At 51.2% G+C, this 14748-nt stretch overlaps 1 protein-coding gene across 1 annotated transcript in view; it reads right to left on the bottom strand.

Moving 5' to 3' along the window:
• Positions 1–14748, bottom strand: part of LOXL2 (lysyl oxidase like 2) — a 62058-nt gene that overhangs the window by 6256 nt on the left and 41054 nt on the right. Inside the window, exons 6-10 of the mRNA XM_039698360.1 lie at positions 13519–13702; positions 9763–9914; positions 8545–8712; positions 6511–6676; positions 5102–5441 (exon numbers count right to left, since the gene is read on the bottom strand). Coding sequence (XP_039554294.1) covers positions 5102–5441; positions 6511–6676; positions 8545–8712; positions 9763–9914; positions 13519–13702 — 1010 coding nt within the window. The remainder of the gene's footprint in view (positions 1–5101; positions 5442–6510; positions 6677–8544; positions 8713–9762; positions 9915–13518; positions 13703–14748) is intronic.

Here is a 14748-nt window from a genome sequence, read left to right as displayed (position 1 = left end):
GCAGGAAGGGCAAAAAATCCACAAAGAAACCATCCCTTGGAGCAGCCCCGTCATTTCCCAGGAATATTCCACACAGAGCTGGCTGTGCCCAGGCCTGGCTGCTTTTACTGATTCATTTTTAAAGCAGCAGAATGTGAATTTTTATCAGCAAAAACCAGCAGCTGGAGCAGCTTCTTTCACCCTGCTCAGAGCTGGATTTTCACCCGGGAGACACTTCCTGCTTTTAAACTGGGATGTGTCAGCCGGGCCTGGGGAACATTCCAGCACTGCTGGGCACAGCAGAAGTCAGGAGAGAGCCTGGAGTCCCTGGTGAGCAGGCAGAGCCCAGCAGGGTTTGGGTGACGCTGGACTCGGGGGACACTGGGTTTTTTAAGCCCCACTGCTGGCTCAGCAGAGAATTAAGCTGAGCTTTGGCCCAGCAGGACTCCACGTGGTCAGGGCTGGGCACAGCAGTGGGGGGATGCTGATGCAACACCTTGGATTTGAGCCCAGCCTCGGAATCGGGAGCAAATCCAGGGCGTGAGGGAGCAGGGAGACAACGGGAGTGGGACCTGGAACCACTCTGTGTCACCCCAGCTTTGGGAAGGGTATCCCAGCTTTGGGAATGGTATCCCAGCTTTGGGAATGGGTATCCCAGCTTTGGGAATGGTATCCCAGCTTTGGGAATGGGTATCCCAGCTTTGGGAATGGTATCCCAGCTTTGGGAATGGGTATCCCAGCTTTGGGAATGGTATCCCAGCTTTGGGAATGGGTATCCCAGCTTTGGGAATGGTATCCCAGCTTTGGGAATGGGTATCCCAGCTTTGGGAATGGTATCCCAGCTTTGGGAATGGGTATCCCAGCTTTGGGAATGGTATCCCAGCTTTGGGGATGTGTATCCCAGCTTTGGGAATGGGTATCCCAGCTTTGGGAATGGTATCCCAGCTTTGGGAATGCCTATCCCAGCTTTGGGAAGGGAATCCCAGCTTTGGGAATGCCTATCCCAGCTTTGGGAATGCCTATCCCAGCTTTGGGAAGGGAATCCCAGCTTTGGGAATGCCTATCCCAGCTTTGGGAATGCCTATCCCAGCTTTGGGAAGGGAATCCCAGCTTTGGGAATGCCTATCCCAGCTTTGGGAATGCCTATCCCAGCTTTGGGAATGCCTATCCCAGCTTTGGGAAGGGAATCCCAGCTTTGGGAATGCCTATCCCAGGATTGGGAATGCCCTGGAACCCTGCACAGAGACCCAGCAGGGCCCATCTGCAAAGCTCAGCTCAGAGTGAGGCCCAGACAGGGCCTAATTCAGACCCAGTTACTTAAGATTAAAAAAAAAAAAAAAAAAAAAAAAAAAAAAAAAAAAAAAAAAAAAAAAAAAAAAAAATAAAAAAAAGAAAAAAAAAAAAAAGGGGGGGGGGGGGAGGGGGGGGGGGGGAGAGAGGGGCCCCGCTTTATAAATGCATAAATAAGGATAACAAAAAAAAAAAAAAAAAAAAAAAAAAAAAAAAAAAAAAAAAAAAAAGAAGGAAAAAAAAAAAAAAAAAAAAGAAAAAAAAAGAAAGTAAAACAGGCATAAATCCACTCCTTTCCAGCTGTAAAAATAATCAAGGCTTAACCACTTCCAATCACCACCACTGCTCATGGATTTACAGGTGAGGCATGAGCCAAGAGGGAAGGGGAGGAAATTTTTCCTGTGTTTCCCCTCACTAAAAAAAAATAACAATCCAGAAATTGCCCTCTGCCAGAATGAAATAATTTTTCACTCCCTGCTTGGGGTCTTTCCCGTTTTTATTCTGTTTCTGGTGTAGGAGTGTGTCCCTAATGACAGAGTGGCAAAGCTGGCCTTTGTCCCCCAAAAAGGGAAAGAAGCCCAGAAGTTTCTCTCAACAATTTGGTGAAAAGCCACCTCATAGGACTTCACCAAAAACTTGAGGACAGCTAATTGGATAGAAGCCAAAAAGTTCCACCTCAACCAGGTAGAAAAAGAAGAGAACAAAAGAGCAAAGAGCTTTTGTGAGGTGTTTTTACCAGGAACAGACCTCTGCACCTGGCTGGGGTTTTTCTGTTTGTTATTTTGCCTTTTACTGAACCTTTTTGTTTCTAACACTACAGCAGAAGCCATCCTGCTTATTTTATACCCCCAAAATAATAGCTGAGCAATCCTTGGGTGTATTATATTTCTTTTGAGAGCTTTTGAGACCTGGCTCAAGAAAAAGAAATATAATATTCCACATCCAAACAGGAGCTGCCAGGGCAGGAGGCAAAGCTGAGGCCCAAGGCTGAGGCCGGGCTGATTTGAGGCAGATTTGGCTCAAATCAATGAATTTGCTGCGAGTCTGAGCTCCTCAAGCCTGACTCAGTTTCTGAGCTATGCCTGAGTCACTCCCTGGGCTGTTTACACTCTGCTGTTCACAGACTGGAAAGACTGAAGAGGGATTGAGTTCATCCCTGTCCCTCTCAAGTGGTTCCAGTCTGGAGCACAGATGGCTCCTGGCCTCTTGCTCACCCTTTCCCATCCCACCTCCCTCCCACCGTGTCCAAAATTGCTCCAAGTTCCCCCTTTTTCAGTGCTACCTGCACATCTCAGCTCTTTGGGAAGATTATAAAAATTCTTTGGTTAAAAAATTATTAAAGATTATTTTAAATTCTACAATTTAAAATTTACCACTCTGGTGTTTCCTCAGTTTTTTAAACAGGACAGGAGCTGTGCATGGAGTTATTTCACTGCTTTTTACCTCAAATTAGGGAAAAATCCACCTTGTACCAGTACACATTTCACAGCAAAGCATCTGGACGGCCTCCAGCTCCCTTTCCCCCCCCAACTTACCCAAAAGTGTCTTAATTCCTCAAAAAATGATGTATTTATGGGATGACTTTTTTCAAAAATAAGCTGAAAACCACCTCACAGCTGCTGACAGTTTTAGTGGGGTTGAGATGCATAAAAAAGGCAGAATTCCACCATTTTTTGTCCTTTTTCAGGTGAGAAACTGCTCAGGTAATCTGCACGTGGTGAGTGCAGAATTCTCACATCCTGTCTGTGCAAACTCAGCTCCCAGGTGTCAGAAAATCATGGAATGATTTTGGGTTGGAAGGGATTTAAATCCCATCCAGTGCCACCCCTGCCATGGCAGGGACACCTCCCACTGTCCCAGGGTGCTCCAAGCTGGCCTTGGACAATTCCAGGGATCCAGGGGCAGCTCCAGCTCCTCTGGGAATTCCATCCCAGCCCCTCCCCACCCTCATTCCTTCCCCAATATCCCACCCAAATCTCCCCTTTCCCAGTGGGAGCCATTCCCTGTGTCCTGTCCCTCCATCCCTTGTCCCCAGTCCCTCTCCAGCTCTCCTGGAGCCCCTCCAGCTCTGAGCTCTGCCTGGAGCCTTCTCCTCTCCAGGTGAGCATTCCCAGTTCCCTCAGCCTTTCCTCCCAGCAGAGCTGCTCCATCTGTAATTCACCACAACCACACCTTCCCCCACACCCCAAAATCTCCCTCCAACCCCCACTCCCCATTTCACACAGCTCAGACAGAAACAATTCCTCTCCTTTCCCTCCTCCCCAGTGCCAGTGGCTGTTTTTGGACCCAGACAATTCCCCCCACTCCACCCACGGGCACAGACTGGAGGCCTGCCCCGAATTCCTCCAAAAACCCCACGAGTGGCAGCTGGGAGTGCCTATCCCAGCCCTGGAGCCCTGCAGTGAGACCCAGCAGGGCCCGTCTGCAGAGCTCAGCTCAGAGCGACGCACAGGCCGCGCCCAATTCCCAACGGCCTAAGAACTGAGCGAGGAGAGAACCGAGTGGAGAGAGAATTCCCAAAACCCAGGGAATGTTGCTTCCAACCACCAAACTGAGGGGTAAACTGGGACAAAACCATGACAAAACCGGGACACAACTGGGACAAAACTGGGACAAAGCCACGACAAAACTGCCATGGCAGGGACACCTCCCACTGTCCCAGGGCTCCAAGCTGGCCTTGGACAATTCCAGGGATCCAGGGGCAGCCACAGCTCCTCTGGGAATTCCATCCCAGCCCCTCCCCCCCCTCATTCCTTCCCCAATACCCCACCCAAATCTCCCCTTTCCCAGTGGGAGCCATTCCCTGTGTGCTGTCCCTCCATCCCTTGTCCCCAGTCCCTCTCCAGCTCTCCTGGAGCCCCTCCAGCTCTGAGCTCTGCCTGGAGCCTTCTCCTCTCCAGGTGAGCATTCCCAGTTCCCTCAGCCTTTCCTCCCAGCAGAGCTGCTCCATCTGTAACTCACCACAACCACACCTTCCCCCACACCCCAAAATCTCCCTCCAACCCCCACTCCCCATTTCACACAGCTCAGACAGAAACAATTCCTCTCCTTTCCCTCCTCCCCAGTGCCAGTGGCTGTTTTTGGACCCAGACAATTCCCCCCACTCCACCCACGGGCACAGACTGGAGGCCTGCCCCGAATTCCTCCAAAAACCCCACGAGTGGCAGCTGGGAGTGCCTATCCCAGCCCTGGAGCCCTGCAGTGAGACCCAGCAGGGCCCGTCTGCAGAGCTCAGCTCAGAGCGACGCACAGGCCGCGCCCAATTCCCAACGGCCTAAGAACTGAGCGAGGAGAGAACCGAGTGGAGAGAGAATTCCCAAAACCCAGGGAATGTTGCTTCCAACCACCAAACTGAGGGGTAAACTGGGACAAAACCATGACAAAACCGGGACACAGCTGGGACACAACTGGGACAAAACCGGGACAAAACCAGGACACAACTGGAACAAAATTGGGACAAAACTGGGACAAAACCATGACAAAACCGGGACACAGCTGGGACACAACTGGGACAAAACCGGGACAAAACCAGGACACAACCGGGACACAACTGGGACAAAATTGGGACAAAACCATGACAAAACCGGGACACAGCTGGGACACAACTGGGACAAAACCGGGACAAAACCAGGACACAACTGGAACAAAATTGGGACAAAACTGGGACAAAACCATGACAAAACCGGGACACAACTGGGACAAAACCGGGACAAAACTGGGACAAAACCAGGACAAAATTGGGACAAAACCAGGACAAAACCAGGACACAACTGGGACAAAACCGGGACAAAACCACGACAAAACCGGGACAAAATTGGGACAAAACCGGGACACAACTGGGACAAAACGGGGACAAAATGGGGACAGAAGTTCCCTGTGGCTGTGGGAGGGGCTGGCGGGTGGCAGTGAGCCCAGGGATGGCACCCACCGGTGGCAGTCGTGCCACACCCAGGCGTGGCGGCCGTTCTTGGGCCGGAAGTCGGACTGGCCGTTGTTGTGGATCTGCGAGGAGAAGCGCAGCAGGCGCCGGTAGCCCGAGGTCAGCGAGGTGTTGTGGGCCGAGCTGGCCAGGCAGTTCTCCTCCAGGGCACACTGCAGCAGGAACATGGGCCTGTCCTCCAGGTAGGCCGTCTGCTCCACCAGCTCCGCGTTCAGCACCAGGTCAGGGGCGGCTGGAGAGGAATGAGTGGTTTCAGTGAAATAAAATCACCCCAGAGGTGCTGGAGGTGCAGGGGTCCTGCCACCGAGCTCCTCAGACTCACTCAGTGCCAATCAGAGGGTCATGGAATGACATGACATGGGATGTCAATCAGAGGGCCATGGAATGACATGACACGGGATGTCAATCAGAGGGCCATGGAATGACATGACACGGGATGTCGACCAGAGGGCCATGGGATGGTGTGGCTGGGGAGGGGTTTTAAGGATCAGCCACTTCCAGCCCCAACACCTCCCACTGTCCCAGGTTGCTCCAAGCCCTGTCCAGCCTGGCCTTGGACATTTCCAGGGAGGGGGCAGCCACAGCTTCAATAGAGAATCCATTCCAGTCCCTCCCCACCCTCCCAGGGAAGGACTTCTCCTGAATATCCAATCTAATCCTACTCTGAGTTTGAGCAGGAAAAGCCTGGTGGGGAACAATTCACCCTACAGGAATATGGACCTTAAATCCCATCCCATTCCACCCCCTGCCATGGGCAGGGGCATCTGCTATCCCAGGTTGCTCCAAGCTGGCCTTGGACACTTCCAGGAGCAGCCACAGCTCCTCTGGGAATTCCATCCCAGGACCCCACCACAGCCCCAGGGCAGAATTTATTCCCAGTATTCCATCCAACCCTGCCCTCTGGCACTAGGAAGTCATTCCCCCTTATCCCATCATTCCAGTTCCTGATTAAGTTCCCTCACCACTCTCAAAAAGAACAATTTCTCCTGAATATCCAAATTAATCCTGCTTTGAGTTTGAGTAGGAAAAGCCTGGAGAGGGAACCATTCACCATATGGGAATAGCTGACCTTAAATCCCATCCCATCCCATCCCATCCCATCCCATCCCATCCCATCCCATCCCATCCCCCCATGGGCAAGGACACCTTCCACAATCCCAGCTCACTCCAAGCTGGCCTTGGACACTTCCAGGGATGGAGCAGCCACAGCCAGAACCTCTCTGGGAGTTAGAATTTAGCGCTGTTTGACGCATCCAGGTCATGCCATTCCTCCAAGAACAAACAAATCCCGAGGCACTCACTCTCCGAGCAGGACACGCCGGCCCCGAAGCGTCCCCCTCCCCGGGGGCAGGACACGTGGGCCCCGTCGTGCCGGCAGTGGGACAGGGACATCTCTGTCCCCGAGCACTTGACCCCGCTCATCACCACGTCGTCGGCGCTGACGTCCCCGTGCCAGTACCACGTCTCCTGGGCAAAAAAAAAAAGGCAGGGAAAGGCATTTCACACATTCCTTGGGCTCTTAGGGGAATATTTACCGGCCTGAAGTGTGGATTCTCCCTCAGGGCAGGACCCCACATTATCCAGAAGGATCTTGCCAAAGGATGCTGGAGCAGGGGACTCAGAGAAGCTGAAGTTTTGTCACCAAATCCTTAAAAACCTTGAATCCCATCCATTCCCACCCCATGCCATGGAGAGGGGCACCTTCCACTATCCCAGGTTGTTTAAATCTGGTCTTAGACACTTCCAGGGATCCAGGGGCAGCAATAGCTTCTCTGGGAATTCCATGCCAGGACCTCACCACTGTTCCAGGGAAGAATTCATTCCCAGTATCCCATCTAACTCTGTCCTCTGGCAGTGGGAAGCCATTCCCCCTTGTCCCATCATTCCAGTTCCTGATGAAATTTCCTCTCCTCTCATCATCCTCCAGTTTTGCAAAACTTATGGGAATGACACAACGTCAACTCCCAAACCCCAAAACCTGGGAGAAGGGGAGGAGAGAAAGAACCTAAAAAAATCCAGTGAGATCTGTCCGTGCCCAAGCTGGGAGCAGTTTCCAGGAACTGAACCCCCCGGTGTCCCATGGCTCCCGTTGCCCCCGGCTGTTTGGGAAGGCTGGGAGCACACAGGGCTGCCCTGTTCTGCACACTGGGGCTTTATGCTCCTGGAGCAGGGGCACTGTAAAAGCCTTTTCTGTTCCGAATTCCAGCAGCCTCAGCTCAGGGAAAAAATGCCTTTTCCTCGCTGGACTCTCAGGGCTGTGTCAACATTGCCAGGCAGTCGGAAAGGCCACGCTCAGGGGTGGGGAGATCCTCAGCTCCGGGGTTTGATGGGGGGAAATCAGCTGGAGGAAGCAGTTGGAGCAGGGAATGGCTCCAGCAGCACGTGGGCAGCTCCAGCCTCCTTCCTGCTGGGTGTCCAAGCCCTGAGTGTCCCCTGAGGACCTGCAGATCCCTCCCTGGCCATGGAGAATGGTTGGGATGTGTCCATGAGCGCAGGGTGGCAGAGGTCATGGAATGGTTTGGATTGCTCATCCCATGGGCAGGGACACTTTCCACCAGCCCAGCTTGCTCCAAGCCCGGTCCAGCCCGGCCTTGGGCACTCCCAGGGTGGGGCAGAACTGAGGTGTCATTCCTGGCCATGGAGGAGGTTTGGGGTAGGAGAGGAGCAGGGAATACCAACAATTCATGGAGCTGGATCCAGCCCTGCTGCTCAGGCTGCACTGGAGCAACTCTAGAAGCAAAATCCAATTTTTTCAGGAGACCTGACACCAGTCTGAACCTGACCTCTGCGTTTCAGGGAGGGACAAGAACCTGCATGCAGCCACCAGCCCAAGCAGGGGTTGGGGAATGTCGGGAAACCCGAGCTGTGAGAAAACAACAGAGAACTCAGGGAAACAGAATGTTTGTCACCAAATCGTTAAAACTCATTCAGTCCTACCCGGGCAGGGACACCTTCCGCTATCCAGGTTGCTCCAAGATGGAGGGATGGGATGGGACAACCGCAGCTCCTCTGGGAATTCCATCCCAGGACCTCACCACAGCCCCAGGGCAGAATTTATTCCCATTTTCCCATCCAACCCTGCCCTCTGGCAGTAGGAAGCCATCCCCTTATCCCATCATTCCAGTTCCTGATGAAGTTCCCTCATTTCTCATCATCCACAGCTCCTCCTGCTCCAACTCCCCCCCTCCATGGCCATTGTACAACGAGATTTCACCCTCAAGGCCTTTCCAGCTCCACCCTTGAAGCTCCTTTTGGGATGACCTTTCCACCTCCTCCAGCACCCCCGCGCCACCCACCCCGATGGGAAGGCCTGGCAGGGGTGGGAAGGGGCTCACCTGGAAGGCGTGGCTGGCAAAGCCCAGCCCCAGCTGCCGGCACACCACCATGGCCTCCACGGTGCCCCAGTTGTGGCTGCAGACCGTGCCCCAGCGCAGGGTGCCGTTGCGCTCGGCCAGCACCTCCACGCGGCCCTCGTAGGGGTTGCGGCCCCCGCTCAGGCGAAGCTGCAGGACACAGAACCCCTAAATCCACAGCAGGCTCACAAGGGGAAGGGCAACGGGTGGGGAAGAAGGTTTTGTTCCCCCAAAATTTTGGAATCATCAGATATCCCCAGCTGGAAGTGACCCAGGGGCTGCACAGCGGAAAATTCCCCCTCTAGCACAGAGCTGGAGAAACCCTGGTGAGGGATTTCCCTCCCACAGAGGGAATTCTGACTGGCAAAAAGGAGAGCTGCGGGGATTGAGCTGGAGGGATTCACAAATTATGACCTTTTGGCTGGGTCTTTGTGCTGGAATCTGCTTCCAGGCAAGGCCTGACATTCCTGACACAGAACTGGGACATGGACACGTTGGCTGTGAATAAAACATCCACAGGGAGGATGAGGAGACACAGGATGAGGAGTCAGGAAAAGATGAGCACATCCCCAGATCTGTCATAGGGAAAATGACTCAGGGCACTCGGGCTGTGCAGCACCGTGTCCCATTTTGTGTGGGGTCAGGAGGGGCTCCCCAAGGGGAAGGCACAGGGAAACCATCCAGGGATGGAGCAGCACTCGGAGTCTCCTCAGGGCTTGAGCTCAGGGAGTTCAGCCCCTCTCCCAGTCTGGCAGGGGATGGTCCAGCCAAGCCCAGCAGCTCAATGGGTTGGACCAGCTGCAGGAATTCCCTGGAAAAGCTTCCCTGCCCTGCTGCTTTAGACCTTTGGAAGGAGCACTCAGAGGAATCTGGGTCTGGTTCATGCAGTTAGCACACAATGGTTGGGTTGGAAAAGGTTGAAAATTGGGTAAAAAGTCATCCAGTGCCAACCCCTCCCATGGGCAGGGACCTTCCACCATCCCACGTTGCTCCAAGTCTCATCCAACCTGACTTTCCTCATTTTCAGGCCTCTGGGATGAGTCCAGAGGAGCTCAAACCCCCCACAAAATGGGACACTCATCCTCATTTCCCCTCCTTTTTTAGATAAAATCTGAATTAAATACTCACGGCTTGGGTGAAATGATTCCTACCCAATTCCCGCCCAAAATTCCCTCACGCCTGGATCCCTCAGCTCCTCACCTGGTTCTGGAAGCCCATGGCTGGCACGTTGCACCTCACAGCAGCATCTTCCTCATGGTTGCAGCCCTGGGACTCGGTGTTGAACTTGCAGTCCGTGACCGACTTCTCAAAGCCCGTGCAGTCGATCTCGTTCAGGTGGATGGGACCCATTCCTTGGGGGAAAAATAGGGAAAAAAAGTCCTTTTTTGTGGTGAGGTTGTGAACATCACAGAGACTTCCAGCATTCAAAACTTGGGAAAAAAATCTGCTGATTTTTTGTAAAAATAAAACAAAAATCTGTGAAAATATTGTTAATAATTTTAACAATTACTGAATTTTTTCCAGTATTCTCTGCGACTTGAGCATGCAAGAATCCCAGGAAAAACCAAGTTTCCACTGTTTCATAATTTTCAAACTTGAGCTGTAGGGATTCTCAAATTATGATGTTTTGGCCGTGTCTTTGTGCTGGAATCTGCTTCCAGTCAAGGCCTGACATTCCTGACACAGAACTGGGACATGGACACGTTGGCTGTGAATAAAACATCCACAGGGAGGATGAGGAGTCAGGAAAAGAAATCTGGGGCAGGCCGAGGATTCCAGCACTGAGGGAAACAGCAGAGAGAATGGGCTCGAGGTGCTGGCAGAAAAATGGAATAATTTGGGTCCTTCCAGGATGAGCAGCAGCAGCAAATTGGAATTTCCATCAGAAAAGCATGGAAGGGAATGATCCTTGTGCAAAACTCAGCTCCTGCTTCCGAAACTGGTTGGAAAGAACTAGGCAGAGATGTGAATGTGCCGGGTTTAATTTCAGCCACAGTTTTTAATGGGGTTTGGGCAGCTTGGCCAGGCCTGTGTCCACCTGGACAGGGCGGGAGGACATTCCTGGGGAGGCTGCTGGGAATGGGAATCTTGTCCTTTTTTTGCCTCTCTCTCATTAAAATCCCATTGTGGTTCCCATCTGGAGCTGGCAGCACCTCCCTGTCCTTCTGCAGCCACCAAAGGGCTGAGGGGGAGGAAAGCCCTGACCAGAACTGGAGGGGGAAGGTACAGGAATGCAGGAGGGAGCCAGGCCAACATTCCCAGCCTGGCAAAGCCATTCCAGTGGGACGGCAAGGATGACAAAGATGACAAAAATGACAAATGACAAGGGCAGGGCCTCTCTGAGCCAGAGAACCCTGGCAGGGCTGCTCTTCCTGGGGAAATTATGGCACGTGGGGGCACAGAAATGGAGATAAATGTTGAAATGTGAGGAAAATTGTATTTCCTCCCTGCCATTGCACTTAAAAACCCCCAGGACTAGGCCTGTCTATCCAACACTGGCCTTCAGCTACTCCTTGGAGTTTAATTCCATGCTCTCCCTCCCAGGACAGCCACACATCCGTGAGCTCTGGGCTCAGTGTCTCCTCCCCTTGTGGAAATGAGGGTGAATTGTTTAATCTGGGTCCAGGCAAGGAGGGATAAATCCTTCTCCCACACCCTGAGCTCTGTGGAAGGCACAGCTCTCCCACTTTGTCTTAACTTTCTCTTTCTCCAGAGGACACAGCCTCAAGCTGCACCAAAGGAAGTTTAGGTTGGATATTAGGAAACAGTTTTTATGGAAAAAGTGATGAAGTTCTGGAATGTTCTGCCTGGGGAGGTGGTGGAGTCACCATCCCTGGGTGTGTTTAAAAAAACCTGGATGTGGCACTGGGTGCCAGGGTTGAGTGGAGGTGCTGGGGCTGGATTCCATGATCTTCAAGGTCTCTTCCAACCCAGTGATTCTGGGAATTCTGTGAACTCTGTGAACTGGGACTCCCAGTTCAGCCACTGGGAGCTGATTTAGCCTGTGAAATCCATCCTCCCACACCCACGGTGAGGCTGCTCCTTCAGAGCACCCTGAGAAAACCCAAATTCCCTGGGAAGCAGCTGGAACAGAACAAAGTGTAAACAGGGACACGGCGTGGAGAGCTTGGACAGCTCCCTGAGCATGCAGGGCCAGAAAAATCTCCTTTTCCAACCCAAACGTGACCCCCTGGCTGCTGGAGGGACATCACCCATCCCTAGGGATGCTCCTGACAGGGAGCACTGACGGATGAGCAGAAGGGAAAGGGGAAAGAAAAGGAAAGGGAAGGCAGAGGAGATTCCTGGAGCCAGCAGGAACAGCATGTTCCACGTTCTCCTCCCTCACGTGGCAGCCCTGGGATGATGAAGCTGTTTCCTACATGCCCTTAAACACATCAGCAAATTCCAGCCTGCCACAAAGAGGATTTTTGGCAAATCCAGTGGATTTGGTCAAGTTTTAAAGCTTCCCAGACTCAGGACACCCACGTGTTCTTTCCTTCTCTCCCCTTCTCTAAGCTGAAGGAACTTCCCCCATTCCTCTATTCTCAAAATTTCCCCCATTCCTTTATTCTCAAAATTTCCCCCATTCCTTTATTCTCACAACAAAGATTTGGTGTAATTTTTTTGTGGTTATTCTCACAAGGGCTTGGTGTAATTTTTTTTTTTTTTTTGCTACTGTCATAACAAGGGTTTGATGTCATTTTTTAAAAATTATTCTCCCAAGGGGTTGGCGTCTTTTTTTTTTTGTTATTGTCACAACAAGGACTTGGTGTCTTTTTTTGGTTATTCACACAAATTCATGGTGTCTTCTGTTTTTTGGGGGTTTTTTTTGGTTATTTTCACAACAAAGATTTCGTTTACATTTTTTAATTTTAAAATTTTTTATTCTCACAACAAGGGTTTGCTGTCTTTTTTTTGTTGTTGTTTTTTGGATTTCCACCCTGGGAACGGGGTGTGGGAATCACCAGGTGGTTTCAATTCACCTTTGACCACTTTTTTGGGATTTAAACCAACTCCCAAAGACAGGAAATCCAAACCCAAATCTGGCTCTGAGCTGCTCAAATGCCCTTCTATTTATAATGAGCTAAATTACTGTCCTGCTCTTAAATTGGAGCGTTTGAAGTCTGACTGCTGGACTTATTTTTTTGCCAGGAACCTTCTAGTAATGCATTACATCATGGTGTGGTTCAGGAGAACTCAAAGGGAATTTCAGAGCAGCAGATGAGATAATTAAGAATTAATTACTGGAACAATGACGAGTTGTTAAGAATTAATTACTGGGGTGCTGAGTTTGACCTTTTGCTCAGGAACAGCTGCCCGAGCAAAAGGTCAAACTCATCATCCCCAGGTGTTTTTTCAGGGAATCTTTTTAAGTCACAGAATTCCAGTCTGTCCCAAGAGACTTATTAAGGTTAGGGGAGAAATTCCTGGTCCTCAAATTGAACATCCCAACAAAAATCCACCGTGCCCTGGATTGTGGGATGTTCCTGGGGGTGGAACATTCCTTAATTCAGGGCACCAGTGAAAGCAATGAGGGATTTGTCTTTGCAAACAAACTGTGGGTCTGCTGATAAATAAAATTGGATACTGAGAGATGAAAGGAACAATGGGAGGAACCACAAATTCCACAGGAATTCCACTGACGGACACGAGGAAAAGACAAAGGGGGATACGTTAGGAGGGGTCTGTGTTAGGTGAAGTCTGAACCTCTCAAGTACCTCAGCCAGTGGGGAATGAGAGAGGGAAATTAGGATAAAAGGAGGGAAATTAGGATAAAAAGGAGGCTGCATCCTCCAAAACTTTGAGAGACCCAATGGCCTCTCCCTTTATTTGAATGAAGTTCCAGGACTCCTCTGTCTCCTTTCTGGACATAAACCCCTGGTGCTTGGGGACGAATTTGGTGTCTGTGGATGAGTTTCCCGAGCCCAGGGCTCCCTGGGCCGTGGTGGAGCTCACCTTGGCCCAGCCTGGCCCCCGTGATGGCCTCCTTGGCGCTGCCAAAGCCCAGCTCGCGGCACACCACGCTGGCCGACACCAGGTTCCAGTTGTCGTCGCACACCGTGCCCCACTCGCCGTTCTTCAGCACCTCCACGCGGCCTTCCCCCGTGTTGGCTCCTCCCTTCAGCCTCACCAGGGGCTGCTGCAGGGGTCAGACACAGGGGTGGTGATGCCCGGCGGGTTTTGACTTTGTTATAAATGCAGAATTCACAGAATTACAGAGTGATTGGGTTGGAAGAGACCTCCAAGATCATGGAGTCCAACCCAGCTCCAACAGCTCAACACAACCCTGACACCCAGTGCCACATCCAGGCTTTGATAAACACCCCCAGGGATGGTGACTGCACCACCCTGGGCAGAACATTCCAGAACTTCATCACTCTTTCTGTAACAAACTTTTCCTAATATCCAACCTATGATGTTAAAACCCTGGATAATGAGAATTTTTAAACTTTCTGTGCTGAAAGGCACAGGCCCACAAGAGGACACTACATTTGACCTGAGGCTGTGGAGAAGGTTTCCAAAATGGCATTGATAGCACTGAGATTATGGGTGTGGAGTTGTTAGAAGTGTGTGATATCACAGGGTGGAAAACTTAGAGTTTGGGGTTTTAGAAGATAGTAATAAATATGGAGAAAGATGGAGGTTTTAGGGCAGAGGCAGGTTGCTCTTCTTTGCCTTCTTCTTCCTTCTTCTCCATGAATTTGGGTGGTATTTGTAATTGAACAGAAAAGTCCACAGAGCAGGCTTTGAGGGATCAGTTATTGGATTAAAAGTGAAAATAATTTAGGTATAATTTCTTATTTGGATAATTTAACCTCAAAAGACCTGGTACCAAGAGATAGTTAACCATTTTGTGCCTTGCTAATGAAAGACTCACTGCTGTGAGACTGCAACATTGATAAAAAACAATAAACACCTAAGTCTAAATGCAAACTATCATCTCAAATACTTCAATGCCAACCTCAATGAAAGTAGAAGAAGGAAACAGAACTCACACTAGATTTCCCTTGGTGCAGCTTGAGGCTGTGTCCTCTGCTTCTGTCAGCTCCTGGAGAAAGAGCCCAGCCCCAGCTGAGCACAGGCACCTTTCAGGAGCTGCAGAGAGTGGTGAGGGCACCCCTGAGTCTCCTTTTCTCCAGGCTGAGCACCCCCAGCTCCCTCAGGTGTTCCTCACAGGGCTTACAT

This window comes from Passer montanus, unplaced genomic scaffold (assembly GCF_014805655.1).
Source record: "Passer montanus isolate IOZ18808 unplaced genomic scaffold, ASM1480565v1 scaffold123, whole genome shotgun sequence".
Lineage (NCBI taxonomy): Eukaryota > Metazoa > Chordata > Aves > Passeriformes > Passeridae > Passer > Passer montanus.
The sequence above is the reverse complement of the archived record's forward strand: the minus strand, read 5'-3'. Positions and strand labels throughout refer to the sequence as shown.